The sequence below is a fragment of the Ciconia boyciana genome, chromosome 2 (genome assembly GCF_034638445.1).
Source record: "Ciconia boyciana chromosome 2, ASM3463844v1, whole genome shotgun sequence".
In the NCBI taxonomy this organism is placed as follows: Eukaryota; Metazoa; Chordata; class Aves; order Ciconiiformes; family Ciconiidae; genus Ciconia; species Ciconia boyciana.
In genome coordinates, this window is record NC_132935.1 from 186,110 (window position 1) to 202,003 (window position 15,894).

Consider the following 15,894-nt stretch of genomic DNA (forward strand, 5'->3'; position numbering starts at 1 on the left):
GGAAGGGAAAGAGTGTCATCTGTCCTTTCCCAGCTCCACACATTTTTCTGTGTGTCAGGGAGTTATATTACTCTGGCAAATTGGCAAATTTCTTAGTGATCAGACTGCTCTCATTAGGACCACCATGTGTCACTTGCTGCTACTACTGTCCTAAATCTCCCCCAGAATCAGTTTTCTTCAGTCTACTCCCAGTTCTATCCCAAAAGACTAGCTGCCCTTAGCCACTGCTCCCAATCCTGCACCCTCCCTGCTAGATTCCCATCCCACGATTCAAACTCTCCAACATTCTCCCCTTGCAGCTCCCCGCCCCATGTCTCCCACTACCAAAATGACTCTCAAGATGCCTGTCATGACTCTCAAGACACACTAGAATATGGGGAAAGCTGGAGAGTTAGTAGTCAATCACTGGTGAGTTTTGTGGGGTGTTAACTTTGAAGAGAGATCGAGGCTGGGCTCTTCAATCCATGTACTCAAAGCTCCCTTAAGAAAGTAAAAGGAGCTATCCCAGTCCTTCCCCTGCAGAGAAGTCCAGGACGATTTAGAGCACAGGGGAAGAGTACAAAGCTGTGCTGTATTTCTTTTCCTAAGAAAACAAAAATTCTTTGTCAAAGTGAGAACTGAGGCATGACTAGGAGACTCTGGCTTTGGAAACAGGCTTCTGCCTGCTGGACCTATGAAACTGCCTGTATCCTAATGAGGACCCTCCTGCTTTCCCCATGCAGATACCGGGGAACACATGCAACCTGCACTGCACATCCCAGGAATCATCATATCCTTAAAAGCTTTCCAATAAAAACGGGCAACCACTGCTTCAGAAGAGTTGCGGTAAACGGGGAATTTATGCGATGCTATGCGGGCACAGCTTTGAAGTGAACAGACACTCTCTCAGCATCAGTATCACTGGGCCAGGGCAGCCTCACAACTCTAACCTAGCACCAGATTTCAACCAGAGATGGAGCAAAACTCACACAGCTGCTCATGCATCTCTTACAGCAAGCAGATATTCTCGAGGACAAATATCACCAAGAAGATATGAGAGGCCTCAGGATGTAACACTACCACTACGTGGATATCATACTTAGCAGTGAACCCCACAAGCAGGAAAGGCAGAATGGCAACTGCTGCCAGGAGGCGTGGCTGCTGGAGAAGCGACAGTCAGACACTTGCTGGAAGGCACAGAAGTTATGTGAATAGTCCAGACTAGGTAAGTGTTCCGCTGGAAGATAATAATTTGTTCCTGCTTTCATCATAACTGAGCACAAGATTTGAGATAAACCTGATGCTCAGCACCAAACCTTTTATGACTACGTACACTTCAGCATAGGTAACATCCTTGAGAGCAGAGGACCAGGCTCTCAAGCATGGACATATTTCCTGCCTATGCAATAACACTGCACTCATCATTGCAGCGAGGTGTGTCAGAGAACTAATGACAGCAAGGCCTTCATCCACATTAAAATCTAACAAAGGCCCTGAGTTCTGTAAGCCCTGAGCCTGTACATTGCAGTCTGAAGACACTGCAAGCTATTACTAGGGAATTAGATCTGCTTTTCCTATGAAGCTGCCCACAGATATAAATAGAGCTGCTAATGGGGGGTGGAGGCAGATTTGACTTTTGACTCTATTCTGAGATCTTGTGTTTCCTTCTTGCCACAGGTAGAGCAAATCAACACCACATGATAGGCTGTGTGCCTGCAATTACGCCTCTCAGTCATGCCTCTGTACCAGTGCAGCATCAAAAGATGAGCAAAACCAAAATAATTTAGGCTATCTGGCAACAATCAGGGTCAGGGCTTGATTTTGGGAGGAGGGAGGAGCACTAGCAAGGAGGAAGAGATGCTGTACCAGTTCAAGTCTCCTGCCAAGATACGAATGTCAGACCTGGGTCAGAGCTCCACTAAAATTTTGTGCCAGAGCAAATACAACACAGCCCCCAGCCTAGGGATAGAGCAGACAGAAGCCAGCACTGACAAGGCTGTATCAGTGTTTACTCACGCCAGCTCTGTGGTAACACGTGCTCTTACCACAACAGCTGGATCAGAAACCCACCACCAGCACCAGGATGCAGGAGCTTTCACTCGGAGGCAGCATGCGAGCTTGGGAAGAGGGTCAGGAGACGCAGCAGACTCTCCCCGCAGGAGGGGGAGCAAGTGACACATTAGGCAGAGAGACTTGAGGTTAGAGGCAGCAGTGAGATCCATACCACTGGCACAAATAGGAAGGGAAACTGGGGCCGGAGCTTCAAATAAAAGCAGGGGGAAGCACTGTGGTATGCCCTGCCCAGCTCCACACCATCCTGAGGCAGCTTCCCTCCACTTCAGCCTACGCTGACCCCTGCCACCCTGCTCTCCGCAGGGAGCCAGTCACCTGTGCCCCAAAGGGCTTCCCTCCCCACACACCGTGCTGTGGCAGAGCCCTCCGAGGCTGTCCTACAAGGCTCTGGAGGGACACCAGGCTAGGGCAGTGCTGTTGTATCATCTCTCTCCAGTACAGCCTGGACTGCCACATGTCATTCCCGTGGGAAGAGCTCTCATGCAGCGCTTGGGGAAAGGGGAGGCATTAACTGCACCCACCACCAGTCACAGGCAGGGGTAGAACCACCAAGATTAAATGCTCTCCCAGAAGGCCCAGGAGCTGAAAAAACAATCCCCAAAATCCAGCTTCAATGGCAGAAAAACAGCCTCTGTATGAGGAAGGGCAGGGAGCCAAGTCAGACCCCTTCCCTGCACACCCACACTCACCGAGATGACCCGATCTCCTACATGCAGGATCCCGTCCCGATGGGCTGCACCACCCTCTGCAATCCGTGAGATAAAGATCCCCTGAAACACAGTCAGAAAGGTCAGAGCAGCCTATGCTTCCCCTCACCAGGGCTTGGCTTTCCAGAATCGTTCCTGGACACCAGGCAGGTCTCAGCCCCTTCCCCTTTGCAGACCCCTCCCCTGCCCTGGCACTTCCCATTTGTTCCTCATTCCACACAAACCCTCTTCTGCTTCTAGAGCCACCTGCAAAACCTCCAGCTGCAGCAAAGCCTTCATGTGGCCGAAAGCCCAGAATATATGTCACGAGGACAGCAGCAAGATTAAATGTCACTGGCAGGGATTGTGAGCCCAGCTTCTGAACTTCTCTCCTTCCCCAACTTGAGAGTAGATTCTGTCTCTCAGAGCCCACCTGGCCCACCAGCCCAGGGCTTTACTGCACTGCTGCGTGCCCATGGGTGAGGAAGACCCTGCGCTGCTCCTGCAAGTAGTGCCGAGACTCAGGGATCAAGCACCTTCCTTCCCAGGGAATAATTACTGACCGTGTCACCAGCCCGGTAGGGTGTGGAGCCTTTGCCACCAGCAATGCTGAAGCCCAGGCCCTTCTCATTGCGCATAAGACAGGTAGAATATCTCTCTGTGGGGGGTGCTCCCCCAGGTCGGTCTGGGAAGCGTAGACCACCTCGCCTCTCACGAGGGCTGTAGTCATCCTCAGGGCGCAGCGGTGTAACAGTGATGGCGTTCTCTGGCTCCACCATCCGCTCCCGCAGAACTGTCATGGAGACAGAGCTTCCTGATCCACGCAGAGCTTCCACCGCCACGTGATGCTCAGCACAGTGCAGGGACACGCCATTCACCTGGGGACAGACAGAGCCAGGCACCACCCTTAACCTCCATGGGGAGTTCTTCCAACAGCTGCACAGACAGCTCCAGCCTTAGCAACTGCTGCCCAACGGAAGCACAGCTCATCCCCTGCAGAGCTGGGTCGACACCTTGTTCCCACAGGGGTACCCAGACCTCACCTGCTGCCTGCAAGGGAGCTTCCCTGCACTCGCACAGCACAGGAGGCTCCCATGCTGCCTGTCCCAGGCCAGGGCAGCCCCTGCCAAGCACAGTAAAGGCCCTTTCAGAGGAATTCTCCCCCCACAGGGAGCTCCAACTTCCCTATCACCTGTATCATCCCTGCAGGCAACAAACTCCCAGGCAGATAACCACTCACCAGAACTATCTCCCCTAACAAATCTCAGTACAACTCAGGTCAACATAACTTCTTGTTCACCTTGAAGAAGGACATCTACCTCCTCATACCCTGAAACACTCATTTCCTTCCCCTCCATGCAAAACTAGTAAAGTACTTGCAGGGAGGACACCAGGTTGTGCAGCTCTCAGGGAAGCAACCTGATTCCCTCCACTCTTGCTTCCCTGATTTCAGAAAAAAAGTACTACCACATCAGAAGACTGAGGAAATACAAAGTGGGGGCCCATGAAGCTGAAGAATCTTCTTTTCATAGCAGCTACCTCATTTCATATTAAGACACACTTACAGGAAAGATTGCCTGGCTCTCAGCCTGAAAACTAGATGTTCAAATCTATTTCCTCCACTTCATGGCATTGAGGGTTTCTTCCCATCATGGCCTTCATTACCAAGCAATGCTCTGTATCCCTACTCTAGCGGTAACGAGGTATTCCTTACAATTCAGAGACAATAAGGACGGAACCCAAGTCTGATGTGCCTCAGCCACGTCTTACTTGTGGACATAACGCAGTCTTTTAGAAGGAATACAACAAATATCTGAGTTATGTTGTGAGGGTACATCCACCCTTGCAGGAGGCATAGATGAATGGGCATCATGGGAAGTGAATCAGAAGTGAGAAAAAACCAGTCTTTTCCCAAAGCTGTAACTGAGGAGGGACCTACTTTATATGAAATAGTAAGATGCCATGAATTTAACTGCTGGGAAAGGGAATAATCATTCATCTCTCAAAATCTTCAAGATCTGACTCCCTTTTGGAAGTCATTCTGCAGCAAAATGCAGTATGATGCATGCAGCACAAGGATGCTCAGTGACACTTAAGGCCCTAAAACACACAAGAGGCCCGGCTAGATCAAATGCATATTCCTTTTTGGACTTCATGGAATTATCAAGACAATCCTATGATAACTGCAGAAGTGAACAAGGTAACTTCTGAAATTCCAGAATCAAGTTTTTCTCATGAAGCAATATAAAAACTTCTAGTTACAGAACCATATAGCACTTACTTGACTTCTACCATGATCAATGCCAGGTAAGTGGTGAGAAAGACTGGAACATCTACTCAGGCAAATGCCCGGGCCTCCACGGCTAATATGTAGGCTACAGTGAGTAAGAGTGCATGAGATACCTAGATTGCACCAGATCCACACCAGATCGCACAAACACAGGCCAGTGCCCCAAATACAGACCACTTATTCCTCTGATCTCTGTCTAGTACTATTCCCTCCATAGTGCAATCAATCCTTCCTCAAGTGCATCTCAATCCTGTATGATCCATCATGTTTTAAAATAATTTGAAGACAGGCAAGTATGGCATATGGCTGGCTCCATGGTTAAGAAGTTATCTTACAAGGTCCCACACAGGAAAGCAGATGTGTAAAGGCCAGCTGGTGAGCCTGTTGGGGATGTGGGCACACACTGCTGAGTGTTTCTTCCCATGTGGGTCATGCAACACTTCAGAGTTGGAGGAGAGTGAACACAGGAGCAATTTCTGTCCTTACAAAGCAGCAAAAGATTAAAGGTAATGTGAATTAAACAATCAACTCTTTGAGCCAGGGGAATTTTGTTTTGCTCTTGCACAGCTCCTGATGCTTAATTTGGCCTACAAACTAGCGCGATGCAAATAAATACCAAACCATATTTCTCCCTCCACTCTCAAGTCATTAGAAGCATTTACTTCTTCACAGTAGCCAGGTTCTTACCTCCAGAAGCTTGTCCCCAACACGAATCCCTGCACGAGCTGCAGGACCCTCTTCTGACACACGGGAAATAAAGATGCCCTGGAAACAAAACTACTTGTTAGAAGAGGTGGAGCCCATTCTTCAACCCTCCAAAGTGTAGAGAAACCACTCTACCCCGTTCAACGTAAGGGAAAGGGGAAATCCCTCGCCAATCCTGTACCCTGGATGTGAGGACAGGACAGCGACATCACCCCATTCAGGAGCTGGTAGAAAGGGGAAAGAAATCCCACTGCAGGGCTACCCCACAGGTGACAAAAGGGAAAAGGGGATGACACTTTAATCCTTTTCCAGTGGGACGAGAACATGACGCAGCTGATGCCGCCACATGTGTGGAATACAACCCCATACTCTTTGCCTTGCGAGTCCTGTACATCAGGACACAGATGGGAAAGAAACAGCTGTTCTCACTGCTGCTCTCTGTGGTCAGCAGCAGGAAGGTACAACAAGTGCTCCAGAGACAAGAGCCTGCTCAGCCCTGCCAGCCTCCTGCTTCGGGGTGGGTTGTGGGCTGCTCCCACCTTGCTCTGAAAGCCCAGCCCAGCCACAAAGCTGATACATACGGACATCCAACCTCCAGCTACAGAGAATGAGTCCCTGAAAGTGGGTGCTTCAATAATTATACAGTCCAGGGTCTTACCTCATCATCACCCTTATAGGGGGTGGAGCCCTTGCCCCCTGCGATGCTGATGCCCAGCCCCCCCGTCTGCCGCACGATAGTCAGTGTCAACTGGAAGCAGAATGGACACAGGTAACAGGTCAGTGCAAGCCAGGAGAATGCCCAAAACATCTTGAAGAGCAAGGGATGACTACTTAAAGAATAAGCACAAGAGTATAAACTTTATCTGCATGCATCTGCTCACATATTTGCATAAGCTGTGGTATCCATGCCTCAGAGGCACCAAAGTCACAATATGTTTAAACAAACAAATCCTTTTTCACAGATGAGTCCTGAACCATATCTCACGACCAAGAGTCAGTTTGCCTGTAATGAACACATCGGAAAAAGATGTCCACCACAAAGTAAACTGAGCAGCAGTGGGATGGGACTGGATAAAGAAACAGCGATAGTGTTCACATCACAGCCCAGCTCTACCACATGTCTCCCTTTGGGGTGTAATTCCATACAGCTACTGGGAGATTGAGGGTCACCCCAACGTAGCATGCAGTAACAAGAATGGCACCTCTTCAAGAATACCCTGGACAGATACTTGGCTTTGCTCTATTGATGGAAATCAATGCATGATTCCAGAAAAGCCATCTGCTTTGTCCAGCTGGCTCCCTCCTCTTCTCCCCTCTGCACAGGCAGGCTCAGGATTGTAGCTGTGCAATTCAGAAGTCTCTTCTCCTTCCTATCTCCCACCTCTACGTACCAAATTAAGCCCACTTCCAATAGCAAAACTTTTGGTCAAACTTGAACTGAAATTGCTTGTATTCAGGACACCAGCATAAACTGTTCACGTTGCCCCAGCCATGAGAAGGAAGACAGGGAGCATGTGGTAGGATACAGGGAAGGGAATGGGATAGATAGGACTCTCTCAGGGATCTGTCAGGGCCAAGGACCAAGGAGCTGGTGAAGTAAGTGACAGAAATGTACACAGACTCCTGGAGAGAACCAAATTTACTGTCCTCCAGATGTCACTTCTCTGGAAACAAAGTCCAGAACAGAGAGCGGCTGCTGCAGAGGTGTCTAGCTTCAACATCAGGTCCGCTTGGCCTAGGTTGGGCCACAGTGTGGACAGCAAAAGAAGCAGGAGACCTGTTTTCCTTAACCCTTCCCTTCAAATCCTTCTTCACTTTCTACATTGACAGAAGCAACAGCCTGTGGGGCTTCACATTCTCCTAAGTTTAAAACAAAACCAAAACCAAAAACACACCACAGGAAATGCAGAATTAAAATGAGGTCCCTTGCCATTTCCTTTGGTGCTCAGTCAAGAGTGTAGCAGAAAGCTGCTGGGATCTCCACAAGGAAATCCCTGATTCTAGACAGACCATAAGCACATTGTCTCTGGTGCAAGACCTAGAGACTGAGTAAAATCCAAGTACTGAAAGACAAGGATTATTCAGGTGAGACAGAGAAATGTGGTAGTCATGAGATAGCATTGCATGTCATTGATAGCACACTTTAAAACCAGTTATAGATTAGACTAACGCTTCTTGCATGAAGAAGTCTATTAGGATCTAACTAGTCAAATACCACTTTTTTTCTTTCAGTCTCACTGGATTTCAGTAATGCTCTAAAGACTTATATCTATATTCAACACAAAAACTTCTAAAGACTATGGAAAACTAGGTCTCCAGACAAGGACCAGAGAGTATTTTAATAACAGGATCCAGGTATTTCCAAGCTGATGGTTTTGCTCAGTGCCTGAATCAATAGGACAGGATTGCTATTTTTGACAATGAACGAGGAATATACAATGTCACTGGTTACAGAAAGTCACTTTCAGTTGCACAGTAAGTTGACTGTGTGAACTAACCGAAAGATAAACAACAAAACCCATGGATTTCACAAATTCATAGAAACCAGACTGAAAATATGGGGAAATTTGCCAGAAAAGTCAACTGGACTGAGGGTTAAGAACCTTATGTCTATCAACATACACTGAAAAGGCAAAACACCAAGGAGGAACCAGACCTAATTAATCTTAAAGACGCTGCTAGAATAACAGCAAATGGGCTTGAATTGGACATAAATATATTTAGGCTGGAAAGAAGATTCCAAACTCCCAAAGCAAATTAGTTCTCCCATAAAAAGTGTGGTAAGGAACTGAACTGGTGAATGTTTGTTTGAAGTCTATGAAAAGAATAATTGACATGAACATGAACCTGAGAAAGAAGGAACTGGATCCAGTAGCCTATAATGGCCTTTCAGTTTTATATTCAATCGTTCACATTACAGCCCAGACATTGCTTTTTGCACTAAACCAGTAAGTTACTTCTTCCCAAAAGCACATCTGTCCTAAGGCTGCTTCAGAGCTGCCTTGGCTTCCATGATGTCTAGACTGATACTCCGGAAACACAGCAAAGAGCTGCCCTAACAGCAGGGACAGCACAGCTTCCACCCCTGCAATCACTCTTGCCATTGACTTTCCTGGGTATTTTTCTCTTCTGGCATTTTTTCCCACAGAACCAGGGATCCACCCGCAGCCCAGAAACAGCTCATCTCAGACATAACAACTGATCTGTGATACTCCCCACCTAGAAACATGCTGCTGAACCGATTCTGGCTCCTTCCTTTGCAGAAAGGGCAAACCTTCATTAAGTGGGCAACATATCCAGGGTTTCTTCCTAGTTCCTCCCAGACAAGAATCCATGCCCTCCATAGAAAAGTGCTACTGTGGAAGGAGAAAAGTGGGAAAATTGAAAAAGCTGCTACTCCAGCCTAGAGTTGTCATCTCCCTGAACTCCCACTGGAGACTAGGAGGAAACCCATTTATCATTGATGGCACCAGCGCATAAGCCAAGGAAGGAGTTACATCTGCCTCCCCTCTCCTCTATCCCCCTCAGTCCCACCTGTGTTTCTGCCTCTATGTCTCCAAGGAACACACTCAAACAAGGACTGATTCCATCTCAACCTATTTTTCATACATTTTTAATATACCTATCTTTTAACAAATTCACTTGATCCTGCAAGATTTTCCAACTTGCAGTGAGTAAATGTATACCATTCTGGAGAAACTAGAAACGTTGCACACATGGACAGGCTTACTTTTCAGTAGCAGCCAGGGATATCTGAGTATCGCCCAACAGAGTTGAAACGGTATTCAATGCTGTGCCTTGCAACTGCCAGCTAAGGATTTTTGCAACTTGCTCTTGGCAGGGGCACAGCAGAGACAGTGGCAGCAAACTAGACACTCACAGGATTCAGCTGCCAAAGCATGGAGCTGTTCTACTTCAGAACCTGCTGAAAGACCAAGTTGTTCCCCCAGACATACCCAAGGGTGTGGGGGTTTAAGGGCTTTATTTCCAGAAGGCAGCAAGTTTCTGCACATACAGGCATCTTTTTATAACTTGCTATACATCTGGAGGCATGTAAGTGTCTAATCTCTGCACTTACATCACTTGAAACTTTAAATGAGACTGGATTGTCAACAATGACACAGAAAACACAAACATGCGATAAATACTTCTGATTTGTATTTGGACAGAAGCATGATGATGTACATGCAACACATGAAGGTGATGAATCACACTTCATTCCAACAGCAGCTGAAGAATCCATTTAGTATCATCAATAAGGAATAACCATTTTAAAAGTCAAAAGGACTGGATAACTTGTACCCAAGAGTCCTATCAACTGACTGAGATCTCTGATATGCTTATAGAGCATTTCTAAAATTCTGGAATCTTGATACCCTGAAATGGCATTTACATTGTGCTGTTAGACTAAGAGATTACACAGGATGATGCCTGTAACTATCAGCTCATCATCCTAGCACCAATTCCAGAAAAGTAACTGAAGAACATGCATGCCTCTTATCAGGCACACAGAAATAGCACTCATGCCAAACAGATGAATTTTATGAAAATTATGTCTCTCAAAAAACAAACACACCTCTATTTCATTCTTTGACAAGAGGCCAAACTTGGCTGATAAAGTAACAGTAAAGATTTAATAAGCAGACTTTTGTAAAACATGAAACTTGTTATCACAAGACATTCTTACTGACATCATATGATGCTGGTTTCAGGTGTATATTATACAAACTAAGAACTAGCAGAGGTCAAGTACTACTCATGAGCGAAGAACCAAGAAGTAGGGTTCTGCTGATTGCATCAGGCCTGATCTTATTCCAAATCACTGATGGTAAAAATGTTAATAGTCCCATATGAGGGGAGGTTACATACCTTCAAATATGGGTGGGGGAGGGATAGACATCTGTTTGTCTTCTCACGCCATTAATAACTTTATCGGAAATTATTATTCCATGTTTGTAACAACAAAGGAATTAGAGATACCCAATGAAATTTCAGCAGCAGGCTTAAAAAAATGCTTTTAATATAAAGCACAAGTAAATTACATAATTTATTATCACTAAATACTCTGAAACTAAAATGTATAAAAGGGATTGGAGAGATCAGACAATTTCATAGACAGCAACTCCACTGTGTGTCTAGTACAACAGTATGAACAGTCCAGAAATCCTGAACTACAGATTGCAAGGACCTGGGAAACACCAGTGAAAGGATCACCATGTCTCGCTAAGATCTGTGCTTCCTAGTCCCCGAAGAAAGCCCCTCACACCCACCATGAGAGACGTCTTTACACAGACATCACATTCAACTCTGTGTGTCCTTTGTCCAGGAACACCTCAACAAAAGAGAGGGTACTTACATAGCACATAAATGTGAGAGACACATAGGAGTTCAGGAGCCAGAGGCACTGACTCACCAGGAAAGATTAGAAGAGCTAAATCTGTCTGGCTTCAGTAAGCAATAACTCGTGAGGACAAGGGGATAGGCTGAAAATATCAGTGACCAAATGGAAGGTGGGAGATTACTGCATAAGCTGTTGAGAACTAAACTGAACTAAAAATGAACAATGGAAAAGGGTACATGAAGGAAAGATCCTGCCCTGGCAGAGGAGCAGCCTGCTGGGTATGAGCTGAAGATTTTCTGGCTCTGACGTTATTTCTTCCTCCGTTCAGATGGTTTTTCAGTTACCAAGGGAATGGATACTTGCAAGGCAGAGATGGTAGGGTACAGATCAGAGGAGTCAAGCACTTTACTGCCTTCTTACTAAACACCTCTCCACCTAGTTTAGTACTAACCAGAGAGAGCGCCAAATAAGAGAAGTTTGCAAGCCCCAGTGACTGACAGCGGCATTAAGAGCAGACAGGACAGGCGACCTGCAATGCTAAATGCTCTAGTGTACTCCTACAGATCCCCTTCCCCAAAGAGATTCCAAGACAGTGACCAATATTTCACTAAGTGAGGATGAAGAAAGGATGCATTTTTTAAAAATATTAAATATGATTAGTTTTGAACCATAAATAAGAAACTAGGTTCATACAGATATGATTAATCTTGATATGAATATATATGAATACATAACTATCATAGATATGAATCATATATCATGAGATATATATGAATATTCATATCTATATATGGGTGTCTGTATAGAGATATGGTTTCATCTTGATATAAGAAAAAATGTTTACAGTAAGAATAATCATTCACTGGAACAAACTCCCCAGGGACGTGGTACAGTCCCCATCAGTGGAGGTTTTCAGGATGTGACTGGTCAGGGTGCTAGATAATCTCATCTAGGCTCCCTTTCCCACAAAAGGTTGGACCTTTCAAGGTCCCTTCCAACCTGGGCTGTTTTATGATTCTATGACTAGTTCTTTCACTAATGAATTCCAGAAGTAGGGATTTAAGAAGCTAGTACTTTCCTCCTCATCACAATGGGCACTCAGGTTTGCCACAGGCATGGAAACACCAGCAGCAAAAGAGGGGATCCTGAAAGGAACTGGGCTGGCTAAACTATGGAATGCAATAGGACAGAGTCCCTCTGGAAATGAAAACGTTCAACTTCTTAGATAAAGAGAAACAAAATTAATATTGGACAAAGGTATCGAGCCTTGAACCATTCCCAGAACTGGAAACAGGACAAAAACCTAGACATGGAAGCCCTGTGGATTCAGCTGGAATGCATGACACTGAAACACATTATATTTCTTCCTCTCTTCAGCAGTAAAGAATTTTTATTCCTATTCTTATTGATTCTTTTTGTGTGGTAAAATCATTGGTATAGTCATTCATTTTGCATCATCCTGATCACAAAATTTCACTTAGAAACTCCTCTCAGCCCAATAATTTCTTACTGTTCTAAAGGTCCGTTTTAGCCCATCGTTTAATATACAATTAAAAGACTGAAAGGACTGGAGAATTAACAACTCTCTTCTAAAATCTGTTTCAACGTCGTGCTGCTAAGGGCAGACAGCACAGTAGGAGAGCATTTGTCCAAGGTGACACTGAGATAAATGGAAAATTCTTGCACTAAACCTGGCATCACTCATCTTAAAACATACAAGCACACACACCTTTAAGTACAGCAACAGTCTAGAGGACAAAACTCACTGAGGACCTTGATGTTGAATGCAGGAACAAAAGCTAGGTAGCTAAAGAGAATTCCCATCCATGAACAGAAACTACCACATTTGAAGTGGAAGCAAAACAACGGAATTTAGTTAACTAAAGTCTGAATAAACTCTGTCATGTTAGCCCCGGTCAACAATCCTGAATTCAAGTAGAACAGGTGAATGAAAAAGCAGTGAGAAAGACAGTGAATGGAAATCTATCTCACAAGAGAATACTAGAAGAATTTGGTTTCTTTAACCTAGCAAAATGAAGGCTAGAAGGAGTTGTCACTGATGTCCACAAAAATATACCAAGGACAAGCAGACAAAGGGTCAAGACAGCAGGAAAGAGATTTTTCAAGATAAAATATAATTAAAACAATGAATTAACAAATGCTAGTTCACCTTGAAAGTAAGTTTTCTAATCATTCAAGAAGTAGAAATCTGGAGAAGATTTTGGTTTCTCCCAGTAGGAGGAACCTGAGTGCATGCACGCACATCGAGTAACAGGAGGAAACAATCTATATTTAATAAAAAGTTTGACTGACTTATGAAATAGAATATAGTATCTGGCTGCTAGTGGTGGTAGGAGACTTGACTTCAGGATTTCTTCCAAATAATCTGTTATCTTTGTCATAAATTTAGTTTGCAGAAATGGCAACCTATCCCAATCTTGCCTCATTTCAGTTCCCGGATCCAAGCTGGGGACTGTCTTCCATCACAAAGTCTCAAAGCTATTCTAGGAGTTATCTTTCTCTTCTATTGACACAGTCAGAAAATACTATTGAGCTTGCAAATAGGGACCAGTTTTTAAAAGCATGCTTTTAAAATGCTTAAGCCCCATTAATTTCTACAGGGGTTATTTTAATGCCTGAAATTTTTGTATAATCCTCGTCCTAAGCAGCAAGACCCATATGTGTTATATACACTGCGTTTTCCTATTTCAAAAGCGAAAATCAGATTCACAGTGGAGTGTTTTTTTTAAACATGGTATCTTCTCTCTCTGTTAAAAACACTCCTCTATTGCTTTCTGCTCTTTCTATTTGAGAAGGCAAACCAGATGACTGTGCCACACTCTTAGAGCAGGAAAAGGAAATTCTGCAGATAGTTCTGCATTTGTGTGAGAAATCATTCCACAGTTTGCTACTTGGTCCTTAAGAAAGCTCCAGATCAGATAAAATTTGCAGTTGACAGAGTGACGTATTTCGATGAATAAGCAGCAATCATACCAGTAATCTCTGTCACTTTGTAGGTGAATCGTATTCAAACTGTGCCTTAATAGACCTGAATGCGAAGTTGTACATCTACAAGAGATTACAATCCCTCCCTCCAAACCGTTGGAGGGTCACAGAATAAGAAAGAATACTAAGGGCCCTTCAACCCAGTAGGAAAAGGTTATAAAAACATTCCTGTGGCAATTAATTTAAAGTTAGACAAATTCAAACAGAAAATATGGCATATTTTTCCTTGCTCAATGGGAACTTTAGACATTTAAAAAATTAAATGAGAGAAAGCAGAGTGTTGTATCTTTTCCTAAGTTTGAGAGAACTCTGCTCTGTCAGAAAGTATATTCTAGTCAAGCCAGCAGAGCAAATACAGGTGACGTGATCCTTCTTGCATTATACAGGAGAGGTTTATTAATCTTTTCAGGGTTTAAAATTTACAGGTCACATTGGAGGAAAATCAGATTTGCTACATAAGAATTCTAAGCCTGACAATATCCTGATGAGTACTCCATCTCACCCAGTAAACAATAAAAACAGACCAAGGTGCAGAGGTCCAAGTGTAAAGGCAGCATTGCAGCAGCATCACCAAGATGAACAGGACTGCTCATGATGGCAGGGCATCCCAATGCTATGCACGCACTAAGTGGGCCAACCTTTTCACAGTTGAACCCCCTTGACACTGGATGCTTCAGGACCAAGCTGTGCTGTCACAGTCTGCCTCTGGCAAACAGTAATTGTGGTGCCAAGCATGAGGCCTGCATTCAAACACAAATGGTAATATTTCTGAGCAATTTCCACAGGACAAGACTCCTTTAAGGAGAAGACTTGACTCGCTTCTGACTCCAAAGTGACAGGATATGACATCTGAGCAGAAGCAGCTGACAGGATCTTTTGCACCCTCCAGCAAGGAAGTCAGGGCACTTTGAACATCTAAGATCAGCCCAGCTACTTCCTAAGGAGGGAAATTAGCAGCATATCCTTTCTAGATAGCCTTGTGCAGCTGGGAGAAAGCTTCACGGGAGAAGCAAAAACCTATAAAGCTCCTCAGTCAGCACAAGTTTTGCCAGCGCAGAGCCCTTCATGACTCCTATATTTTCAGGTGCTCTGCAGAAGACAGGTTAAGCCTGGGCAAACACAGAAGGATGACATCAGCCATTACTGCAGACAAAGCAGCATGGGTCACTTAAACAGAATTTGGGACCCTCTTTCCACTATCATCTTCAATCTGCACAGCAGCTCTTTCTGAACTATTTCTTCAAAAATTATCTGAAAACAGACTCCAGGTGCAACCTCGTGCCTTCAAAAAGCAGCTCAATATGCTTCTTTCCTCCTGCAAAAGCCTCCCTACAACCCAGATACAGCCATTTCTGCAGTGCAGATGGAGACTGAGACAAAACATTGGGAAAAGAGTCAGCAGTGGAGTCCAGATATCCACTATCAGATATCACGTGTTTTAACAAAATTATTTATTTCACTGTAGTAGAGTCCCACTGGCACTAATAACTAAAGGACCTCTGGTAGTACCAGCTGCATACACAGCACCAGGTTCCCTACACCCTGATGCTGGAGTGCTGACAGAAGTTAGGCAGATGTCTCCAGCTCTACTCTGGCAAGGTTAGTCTTCGGTTCAGGATTATGGTTCAGGCTTAAAGAACACACAATCAGTAGTTCCTTCTCTCTAAGAGCTGTATAAAATTATACAAGGAATGTGATAGCAGCATTGTGAACTTAAACTGTGCTGCTCAAGGGGCACCAGGCTCTCCACTCCGCAATGGTCTTGCTCAGTTTCATCAGACCACTGGTTTAGCTATAACAGGCTCTTCTCAAGG

At 44.8% G+C, this 15,894-nt stretch overlaps 1 protein-coding gene across 29 annotated transcripts in view; it reads right to left on the minus strand.

Annotated features, from left to right (window-relative positions):
* SCRIB (scribble planar cell polarity protein) overlaps nt 1–15,894 on the minus strand; it is a 122,301-nt gene that overhangs the window by 61,161 nt on the left and 45,246 nt on the right. For all 29 annotated transcript variants that reach the window (XM_072851672.1, XM_072851654.1, XM_072851649.1 and 26 more), the window contains exons 17-20: nt 6,392–6,481; nt 5,716–5,793; nt 3,302–3,616; nt 2,742–2,822 (exon numbers count right to left, since the gene is read on the minus strand). In XM_072851672.1, the coding sequence (XP_072707773.1) occupies nt 2,742–2,822; nt 3,302–3,616; nt 5,716–5,793; nt 6,392–6,481 (564 nt within the window). The remainder of the gene's footprint in view (nt 1–2,741; nt 2,823–3,301; nt 3,617–5,715; nt 5,794–6,391; nt 6,482–15,894) is intronic.